Raw genomic sequence first — 10,824 nt, 5'->3', positions numbered from 1 at the left:
TGAGGGTGTTACCTCTTGTGCTATCACTTCTTACTTGGGAAAAGAGACCAGGCACCTCCTTGCTCATCTTCCTTAACAGGTAGTTGTAGAGAGAGATAAGATGCCCCCTGAGACTCCTCCAGACTGAACAGCTCCTGTTTCCTCAGCCATTTATCATAGGACTTACTTTCCAGATCCCAGCACCAGCTTTGTTGCCCTTCTCTGGGCCTGCTCCAGCACCTCAGTGTCTGTTGTGAGGGGCCCAGAACTGAATACAGGATTCAAGATGCAGCTTCACCAGTGCCCAGTACAGGGGGATGGTCACTGCCCTGGCTATGCTGGTTACACTACTGCTGATACAGGCCAGGATGCTGTTGACTTTGGCTGCCTGGGCACAAGACGGCTCATGTTCAGCTCCATCAATTAGCATGCCCAGGTTGCTTTCGGCAGAGTAGCTTTTCAGCTATTCTTGCCAATGTCTGTAGCATTGCATGATCCATATGGATCCTTTTCAGAATATTTTCATAGAATTATAGAAGGGCTTGGGTTGCAAGAGACCTTAAAGCTCATCTGGTTCCAAATTCCTGCTAGTCAGTGACACCTACTAGACTGGGTTGCTCAAAGCCCAACCCAGCCTGGCCATGGACACTGCCAGAGGTGGGCATCCACAGCTCTGGGCAACCTGTTCCAGTCTCACCACCCTCATTGAAGAATTTCTTCCCAATGCCTAATCCAGATTGCCCTTTCAGGTTAAGCAATTACCCTTTGCCCTATCCCTGCATGCCCTTGTAAAAGGTCATGGATGAATCAAATCGCACATACACATAGAATTGTTGGGGTTGGGAGAGACTTCTGGAGATCATCCCCCTGCTAAAGCAGGTTCACCTAGAGCAGGTTGCACAGGATTGTGTCCAGGCAGGTTTTGAATACTTCCCAAGAAGGAGATTCCACAACTTTTGGGCAGCCTGGCCTAGTGCTCTGCCGCCCTCAAAATAAAGAAGTTCTCATATTCAGATGGAAGTTTCTGTGTTACAGTTTGTGCCCACTGCCCCTCATCCTGTTGCTGGGCACCATTGCAGTCTGGCCCCATCCTCTAGACACTGGTCCTGAAGATAACTTGTGTGCATTGGTAAGATCCCCTCCCAGTTGTCTTCTGTAGGTTGAACAGGCGCAGTCCTCAGCCTTCCCTCATCAGAGATGTTCCAGTCCTCTCACTGTAGCCCTTCACTCCAGTAGTTCCTTGTGTTGTACTGAGGAGCCCACACCTGGACACAGGAGGCAGAGTAGTGTGGGAGATCACATCCCGTAACCTGCTGGCAGTGCTTTTCCTAATGGACCTCAGAATACCTCTGACCTTGGCCACAAGGACACATGGCTTGCTCATTCACAATTTGCTCACCAGGACCCCCAGGTTCTCTCCCACAAAGCTACCTTCCAGCAGGTCAACCCCTGACCTGTACTGGTACATGGTTATTTCTCCCCTGGTGCAGGATCCTGACCTTTCTTGAATCTTTATTAGGTTCCTTTCCACCCAGCTCTAGCCTGTCCAGGTTTTGCTGAATGGCAGTGCAGCTGCCATCATCAATTCCTTCCCATTCTCTTGCCAGCAAACGTGCTTGAGGGTACACTGTCCCTTCAACCAGGTCAGTGCTGAGTAAGTTTAAGTTCAGCAAGACTACCCTGAGTTCAGACCTCTGTGGTACAATGCTGGCCTATAGTTCCCTGCGTCCGCCACGTCCCTTTTGAAGGCTGGAGTGACACTTTCAGCCAGTCCTCAGACACCTCTCCAGACTGCCATGACATTTAAAGAGGATGGAGTGGCTTTGCATTTACAGCAGCCAGCTCCCTCAGCACTCGCGGGTACATTCTGTTAGTGGGTGTCAAGTTTGTCTTCTCATGTCATATTTCAGACATGTGGATGAGATTCTCCCTCTTCCCAGACTGCAGCTTTTCTCCTTTACAGAGTAAGTTTGTAAAGCTGGGGAGAACTACCTCTAACAAGTAATGTGGGGGTAGCTCTGAGCACATGAAGGATCCAGGCTTCCGTAAGTGCCCTCCTGCTATCACCTTCTACCATCACATTCCCCCAAGTAAGTTTCCCCACCTGATTTTGGCACAAGAGACAACAGTTCCCTCCCTGCTAAAGCTTTAAACCAATCCTGTATTCGTGCTTCTTTAGTGATTCCTCAAATGCAAGTTTTTATTGCTGTTTGTCTGTTACACCCTTCCTCCTCCAGCCTCCCCTCTCACAGGCCACATTAAAGGCAGCGAATTAGGAAGGCAATGTAGTATTTTTAGCAGGTGGCATTCCTAAGAAGACCACAGTGACAAAAGCATCCAGAGGAAACCAAGCAGTCATTGTGATGCTGACAAGACTGTGAAAGTCCAAAAGACTGTTCATGAACTCGCTGCTTAAAAACAGGCCTGAGACATGATTTATTATGAATCTTTTCCACAAACTACCAGTCTGTGCTATGCATATCAAGTTTCTCCAGAGATACAGGTATTTAGGGTTTGGTATTCTTATGTTTACTAACAGATTAACAAACTGGCTGCCATACTGACAGAGTGTGAAAGATACTCCATTGTGAAGGCCTGAAGCATTTGACAGTAAAACTGTCAGTTTCTACTCCTTAAAGTTCATTCCAGCCTCACCCCTCCCCCTGACCATGAAAAACAGAAAAATGAAATAAAATTGAAGTCTGGAAGCCATGTGTAAATCTGCAGGTCTGTTCTGAGGCAGGAGATCCACCAGTGTCTCCTGCAAGCCAGGATGTATCACTGAAAGCATCACTCTCTGTCCCCATTATAAAGCCACCAAGAAACAAGAACTCATGGGAAGTGATCCGTCAAGGTCAGCCACCAACCTGTTCCCACCTACTGGTCAATCACGCTCTTCGTGGGCAGCAGCTCTGTGGTAAGGAAGCCATGGTCAATGGCTTCCCTGCAAACAAGATCTTCATTGATTCTGCCTCCCTGAGCCTGGTTTTGAGTTCTTACCTCCGCTAGTTGTCAGGGCTTGCTTAAGGCGCCACAAAGACATATTCTCATGACCCCGAGGACTGCAAGTGAATCCCATCTTTTCTCATCCTCTCCCCCTCCTCAACTGACTCCTGCTCTTTTCCATTATTCAGAAGTTGCTGAGGTAGTATGATACAGTTCCCCAAAAAGGCATTTGAAAGGCTTTGCTTTTGCCCACCTATAGGCTGAATTTGCATTTAAGATTAAATTCTGTCAAACAGGTAAGTTCCAATGGCAAAAAAGCTGAACAATTTTTACACAGGATGCGTATTTTATTTTGGGAAATACATTAAAAATTGCTTCTTAGTCTAGGATATCTATACATAATTCAGCATATGCAGAGTGCCCTTTTAAACTCGAGAAATATTTGTCAAATGTACAAAAACATTACAGACAAACATTTGTTAACCAAAGCACAGTAAATGGATGCCATTTTTCAACAGTTCGAAACAGTTTATAAAATAGTGCAAATTTTATTGCATTAAACTTCCCAGCTCACTTAATTAATAATTTATTCACATGACATCCTTTCATCCTCATTAAAATACAGTTTATTTTAAGCTCCTAAAGGAACTTCAATGTGCTTCTAAAAACCCAGCAAACAATCCCTTTTATTTGCACCACTGATGCAGGCACTGAAAGACCATGTGTTTCCTCTTATGCATTACAATATATGAATCTAGAGTCCAATTCAACCATTCAGTTTCAAGACTTTAACAGTTGCAGGTGTGTGTGTGTGTTTTAAAAAGGTCCATAATGAACAGCTGATATACAGAAGGCATTTAAAAGATTTTATTACTTAAAAGAAAAAAAAACCCTTTTGTTGAAATTGTAGAGTTATGTGAATAAGATGACCTGCTTAGCATTTAATCAAGTTATCTGCATTGAAATAATTGTTTAATTAAAAGTTTTAAAAAGATAAAACTATTGAGTGGATTCCTCAGTTACTTACATTTTAACAATTTCTTTTAAAAATATAATTTCTATGATCTAATTTAATACACATTTTGAAAATATCCCCTATGTTACAGTTGCTCAAGGAAAGCAGTAAACTCAATGAAAGGTACACTCTTCTAGCTGCAGCAATAAAAAAAGCCATTAATTCACAGTTAAAATGGAATAAAAATCACTCATTCACAAGTGCAGTGTAGCTTGAGCTTAACCAATGTGAAATTCCACTAGGAACAAGGCTAAGTTACTTGCAAAACGAATTAATTTAGTTTGAAACCATATACTGAATAAAATATTTTCCATTAAAATTGTATTTTCTAAACTGGAGTCATACAAAACGTGAAGACAGAATATGAGTAACACAGAGATGCTTCTAGTAACATGTAATAAAAGCTGGTACCTATTACTGTGCCAATACCACAGCCGTTACTGTGCCAATACCACAGCCGCATCAGTCTCCTTTACCCACAAGGTTTTGAAAGATATCTAGGTAATGTGGCAGAATATAATTTATAAACAAATCTCTGTCACTTAAGAATCCTGATTTAAAGCAAACCAAAACCTGCAAGACTCCATTTGATGTTTTAATTCTACAAAAATACAGCTATTTTGATAAACTAGAACATAAACTATAGGTAACTTTTATTGCTGGGTGAAAGATGTAATCTTCTCAGCATAACTGACTTCAGTTCAGTATCTTTAATGCAACAATTCAAGGAAGCTTCTCTGTGATGATTATTATTCCAACACAAACTTTCCAAGTTTTTGGGCTTACTTGAAATTCATTAACAGTTTACATCCATGTATGTAATGTTTGGTTTAACCCCTCGCTTTCTGCACACACTGCAGGCTTTGAAGTTACTACTGACCTGCAACCTTTTTCCTCATGTGAGAATTCCAAAATGCACACAGAAAACCATTGCCTGAGCACTGGCTTTGGAGCTACTACAAAGAGTGTGTGGAGGCAAGAGCTTCACAAGTGAGCAACATGCTTCTGTTTCTGCTTACACCAAAAGGAAAACAGAGCCAAGACCAAGCTTATCCCTCCTTCACAACACTATGTACACCTCATTCATGCATTATGAATTCAGACAAGTTTGGATTACTAGGAGTGGAGTGTCCACTAATTATGAGTATTCATATGTAGCTAAGTCATTCCTATGTAGCCCAAGAAGTTTACTAGCAGAGAAGAACTTACTATGCCTTCAGAATGCAATTTTCAGAAAGACAAAAGTGTTTGTAATGCACTCACAAAAAACATTTGTTTATTTTTTGGCCAGATTTTTGACCATGTGAGTATTTAGCCATGATACGCATTTTATGCCCTGCCCTTCTCTTATGCACACTCACGATTCTTTCAGCATTCAAAATAGGGAAGCCTATATCTCTGAAAGTTTGTGTAGGAAAACTTGCAGTCTCTCTCCTTTTGTAGTAGACCCAAAATGCAAAGGAAGAACAGGGAGTGCCATCATGTAATTGTAAGGAAAGAAAGCAACTAGAAAAAAAATAGTAAGTTCTTAATTCTTTTCAAAGTTTTGTGAACTTCCGCCCACCTCCCCCCCCCCCGTGAAAATTTAACTAACTGCATTCAGAGATCTTCCTTTTCATTTGAACTACAGATTTTATTCAAGAACCAGCTGATTAGTTAGCTATTAAAACTAGGCATTAAAAAAATCCAAATTATAAAGAGTAAGCACTTTTGTCATTCTATATTAATGAATAAATTATTGGAGGCAGATTAAGGATTTGAAGTAACTACATGCGGGACTTCTACCACTCTGAAATCCAGGTACATACACAAGGAATAGAAATTTATTTGTAGCATACAGAAATGCCAGTATGAAGGAACAAATCAAAGCAAGTTCAATCCTGCAGTTGTCCTTTTCCCTTCAGGCTTTAGTTCGTGTTTTGTTGTTGTTGTTGGTGTGTTGGGGCAGGAGGGGCAGTTGTTGGTTTGGGTTTTGGTTTTTGTTTTGTTTAGTGTACATACCTGGGGAAAGTCTAGCACTTAGCACTAGATGCTATGACACAACCTGCTTTGCTGTTTCTACGACACTACTGCCCGAATAATCTCTATTTTCAGCTATGGATGGGAGGGTCGTTTTGAAATCAAAGTGATCTCTTACAGGATCCAGTTTATAATAATGTTATTTACAATGGTTTAAAATGATTTGGATGTCACCAATTACTTAAAACAGCACTCACTGCACAGAATTTCTTTGTAATTTAATGAGCCAGGAGAAGTTAAGGATAGCTAAAATCTGATTCTTTGCAAACTGCATCACATAATCATATGATCTGTCCATTTAACACTTTGAAACTGTCTTTGTATAGCTGTACATTTAAGATAAGTATAGAACAATACAGGAAAATTTGCTGGTTTGATTTGTATAAGAATTAAGTTGTTTGGATGAATGCTTCACACAGACTTTTATCTTGAAAGGATGGAACTGTACGTGTCAATTATGTAATTGGAGAGGGAAATACGAAGAATTAAGCTCTACACTTCCACTGTGATGCAGATCAGATACCTGCAAGCAACCATGCAAAACCCCAAAGAATACATCATGAAAAAAACCAAACCCAAACCCTAAACAAAAAACAAAGTCACCGTGTGCTTTCTTGCTTTTAATTGTTAAGAAAGCACAATATTTTCATTAGGAAAGAATCTGTCCAGATAATATCCCCATATAAACTCTGGATCAGCACTTTTAGACAAATTACAAAGAAATCAGTCTATGACACAAATGTATTTTGTTATGAATAGTGCAAATCCTTTGCTGTAGCCTCATGAAAAAACAAGAGTTAGCTTTCTTGTTTCATGTAAAAGCTCTTGCAGACAGATCTTCATCCCTCATCATTTTAAGAGAGTACTATGAAGTAAATACATTCATACTGAGATGCAACTATAGTTTTAGCTATGCTCCTTTAACAAGCTACAAACCTTACTTCCCACCCCCCCCCCCCCAATCTAGGGGTAATTTCACCAGAAAAGCCATACCATTCAATTTCATAAAAAGAAAATAAAATTTTATATATATATATAAAATTGCAATCAACCTTATCCTATTCCTCAAGTAATAGAAACATTGAAATTGTTAATCAGCATCCAGGCTCTTGCCAAGACTATGACTACTAGAGTCAGTTAGAATGTGAGGTGAGGAAGTGTCTTACCTACTAGATGCAAACCAAAAGACGAATTCATCTTTCCAGATCATACACTCAAGCACTTCATTTGTGCTAATATATATCTTGAAGACCACATTTATAAATACATTTTAATTGAAATTTTGAATTTGGACTATCAGTGCAAAATAATTAACCCACAGGCTAGGATAAAACCATGGAAAAAGGTGATAGAATTCAACGAAAAGATACCTTTTAAGCACACATGCATACAGTATAGAGCGTAATTTTTTTTCAGACAGCATCTGTTTAATAAACCCTGTATGTATTCTAATGCCATTCTAAAGCTTCCTAAAAAACATTTTTAGAAAGCCATCCATTTCTGAGCTGCTTTGTGTAGAAGCCCATCATTCTCTTGGAGAAAGCAGCAGCACGTTCATAGGATCTTTAATGTGGCAGATAGAGAATACAGAAAAAACTGAGCGGCTTTTACAACTGCAGACATACATTATGAAAATGTCAGCCAAAGATAATTTAGAATACTGGGACAAGGGTCAGGAAAAGGGTAGCAATTTTAGGTACTGTGATCTGACAAAAGCAACTGCATTGCAATTTCCAATGCAAGGACTCAAGTATTTACATTCATACATTTATACTGCACACTAATAAAAGAATCCTTCTTCAGGAAAAGGCTATTTTGTAGTAGTAGTGAAGAACCTAAGTATTCTGTGGCAGGAAAAGTAGTTCATTAAAACACATAAATATTGGTGGCTCTTAAGTCAGCAACTTAAGATGCTGTTCTATCATCACCTTTTTGAACAACTTCATGCTGTGAGAGAAGGATCTGAGGAAGGACAAAAAGTATATACAGCAAAAAAAAGCAGATCAATCACTGAAACCAACTCACCCCATTAATATAGTTTTAAAACATTTTAACATACTTTACACTCTGTTTTGTGAGATGAAAGACAAAAATACATGATGTATCTCAAGGAAATTTCTTTGACAAATTGCTGTTATCACCTTTTGGGATTGAAAGTGTACATATCACCATGCTCCTGGTTTGTTCACCTCTACTTTTGTCACATCGAAGTTTAGCGTGTCTTCCTCATTTTTATATTAAAGGTGCTCCAAAGCACTTCCTACAACACTCAACCCTGCTGCTTGGCGGAGCATCTATTTTGTGCATCTTTTCAAGAACTTCCTTTGGTAGATTTTTATGTGCAATTCTGTATTCACTATCAAAAACCTCTGAAATAGAAAAGCATAGTTGAAGTTACTGAAGAAACCCTGTACAGCACCTACTATGTTCCTATAAAATCCTTTTGATGATTTTTATACAATAACAACATTAATTATCTTAACTAGCCACTGATTTTTTTTTTCCAAGCTCTCTCAGAGAACCTGAAAAGTTTCTTCACATTGGAGCATCACAACACATCAGAGTGGACACCCATTACTTCTACTGCAGTTCAGTCTGCCTGTTCCCAGGTTATTTCCCCTGTCATATCCCATAAAGAAGTCCTTTTTCCTGCACAGTACCAAATAAAAGTCAGGGTAGAGGAGATCAGCAAGAGAACAGCAGTCAGGTGGCTAGATGACATATGTCTAACATGTAGGTCGGAGAAAGATGGACAAAACTGGGAACATGTTTTCAGACATAAGGAATTAAAACTTCAAGCTAACAAATTTTGTTTAAAACAGCTGATTACTAGTTTCAAAGCTAAAATTAACGCCCCATCTGAATTACTTTTCTATAAAAGCAACACCTTCTTGAAGAGTAACAGCACAGTACTTTGCACTAAAATACAGCAATTGAAAAGCTACTTAGAAACTCATGGATGAATATATACACTAGTTTTCACATAAAGTATTCATGTATTTTAGAAACAGACACATGCATTTCACAGTGTTTTTTAACTTACCAATGTCAATGTTCTCTCTTCCAAGAGACACCAGAGAGAGGAAAAGAATTTCTCTGTAAAAACTCCTAGGAAATATTTTGAAGGGCATGTCAATGAAAGCACCAACTATCGTTAAGTTTACCAAGTCAATGTTGAAGATGCTAACCTTTTATTATATAGTTTCTGCAACTGTTCTGTTAATATTTCTTATGCAGAAAGTGACTGATCTATATGACTGGTAGTTTAAGATTTCCTCGTGCCTGAGTTTTTTTCCTTAACACATGAAGATACAGTATTGCCAGATCCCAGCAGCTAAGTTTTCTATGAAAAATCCCTCTGTCAAATGTGCCATAAAAATTCCAGAAAAACAAGAAATATAGAATTAAGCACCACTTATTTAACTTATTCCTGCATGAGGGTGAAGTACAGGGAGCAGAATTATTTCAGATCACCCATATTTTGGTTTTTTTTTTTTTGTTTCAGAATGTCACGAGCTGTCTCAGAACTGAATATCACTAAACAATGGTATATTAACTTTTTTCCTCATGGAACTCATGAAGATTCTTCTGTAGGCAGATTACTACTTTTTTTTTTTTTTTGTAGTAACTACAAACCACAGAAGCAGAGATGACTTAGCATGATAAACTTCGAATACATCTTTTTTACATTATTTCCTGTAATTTAATTCAGAGGCTTGCTTTTTAACAAAGCCCTCTCTGAATTGCAGTGCAGATGGCAAAATGTACAGTAGAAGCATTATTTACATGTCTCCCTTTATTTGTGGATCATGCTGTATACACTTTCTAAGCCAGTACTCCAGGCTGGTAAAATTCCAATAGTTATGACCAGGTAGTTTGGAGAATATTCCAGATACACTGCAACAGGGTACTGCACACTTACATTTATAAATTTTCTAGATCTGAAGCAGCCAAAAAAAAAAAATTGCCATTGTCAGTATGTGCGTTTTTCTTATTAATTCATAAAATGTCAATTTTGATCAAGGAATTTATTTATTCATTTGATTTGGATGAGTTATGCATCTAGCCACAGAATGCATCTGTTTGTAATCATGGGCATAAACAAACATACACAGTGTTTGGTGAGCACAAAATAAAAGTGAATATTGTGAGACATCCTTACTGAATTCTCATTATTAGGTGTATATGGTCTGATCTTACTTAACTTTGAGTGGGGAGAAAATAAGAAGAGATTACCCCTTTACCTCTGTCGTTTCACATCTGGCTTAACTTTCTGTAGAAGCAGGTTGATTGGTTTAACAACATTATTGTGTTGAATACTTAGTTTAATGTTCTCCAGCAAAGTGTTTGTTGCCTGCTGATCTTCTGCCAATGTAGAGGGTGTCTTTTCAGAAGAATCTGGGAAACACAACCATACAGACTATTAAACATTAAAGATCTTATATATTTTCACTTTAATAAGAAGAAGGTATTTCAGAAAGTGAGATAAATATTCAGGACCTCTACTCAATCTACAGAAATCTGTCACAATGGAAACGCTTTGTCTGCTAATGGTCTTTATTCCACCACAAAAGTTACTGGATGCATCAACTACCCATGTGCAAGTGCTTTCAATGTGACAGAGAGATACAAAAGACTGAAGCGTATCCAGCATCAGAGGCTGGCTGTGATGGTTTGCCAGCTCAGACTTATTGCTCTACTTCAGTTTCAGATACTAAGTTCACAAAGGTTATTTTTACACAATGGAAAAGAAGTAGAACAAAAGAAAACACCATCATATTTCTTATCAAAGAAACTTTTCTCATCAAAGAGCACAGACTGAGAAGTCTATGTCAACAATGTTTTTTTTGCTGATCAGAAGAAAT

The 10,824-nt window shown here is 38.7% G+C and overlaps 1 protein-coding gene across 6 annotated transcripts in view; it reads right to left on the bottom strand.

Annotated features, from left to right (window-relative positions):
* Positions 1 to 7,004: 7,004 nt before the first annotated feature.
* Positions 7,005 to 10,824, bottom strand: part of DENND4C (DENN domain containing 4C) — a 64,918-nt gene continuing 61,098 nt past the window's right edge. For all 6 annotated transcript variants that reach the window (XM_061355275.1, XM_061355274.1, XM_061355278.1 and 3 more), the window contains 3 exons: positions 10,204 to 10,357; positions 9,003 to 9,067; positions 7,005 to 8,328 (listed from right to left, as the gene is read on the bottom strand). In XM_061355275.1, the coding sequence (XP_061211259.1) occupies positions 8,192 to 8,328; positions 9,003 to 9,067; positions 10,204 to 10,357 (356 nt within the window). In that variant the 3' untranslated portion in view covers positions 7,005 to 8,191. The remainder of the gene's footprint in view (positions 8,329 to 9,002; positions 9,068 to 10,203; positions 10,358 to 10,824) is intronic.

The sequence above is a fragment of the Neopsephotus bourkii genome, unplaced genomic scaffold (assembly GCF_033783945.1).
Source record: "Neopsephotus bourkii isolate Nb327-2 ecotype Australia unplaced genomic scaffold, CSIRO-AGI_Nbou_v1 NB_788, whole genome shotgun sequence".
Taxonomy (NCBI): domain Eukaryota; kingdom Metazoa; phylum Chordata; class Aves; order Psittaciformes; family Psittacidae; genus Neopsephotus; species Neopsephotus bourkii.
Note: the sequence above shows the minus strand (reverse complement) of the source record. Positions and strands in the feature narration are given on the sequence as shown.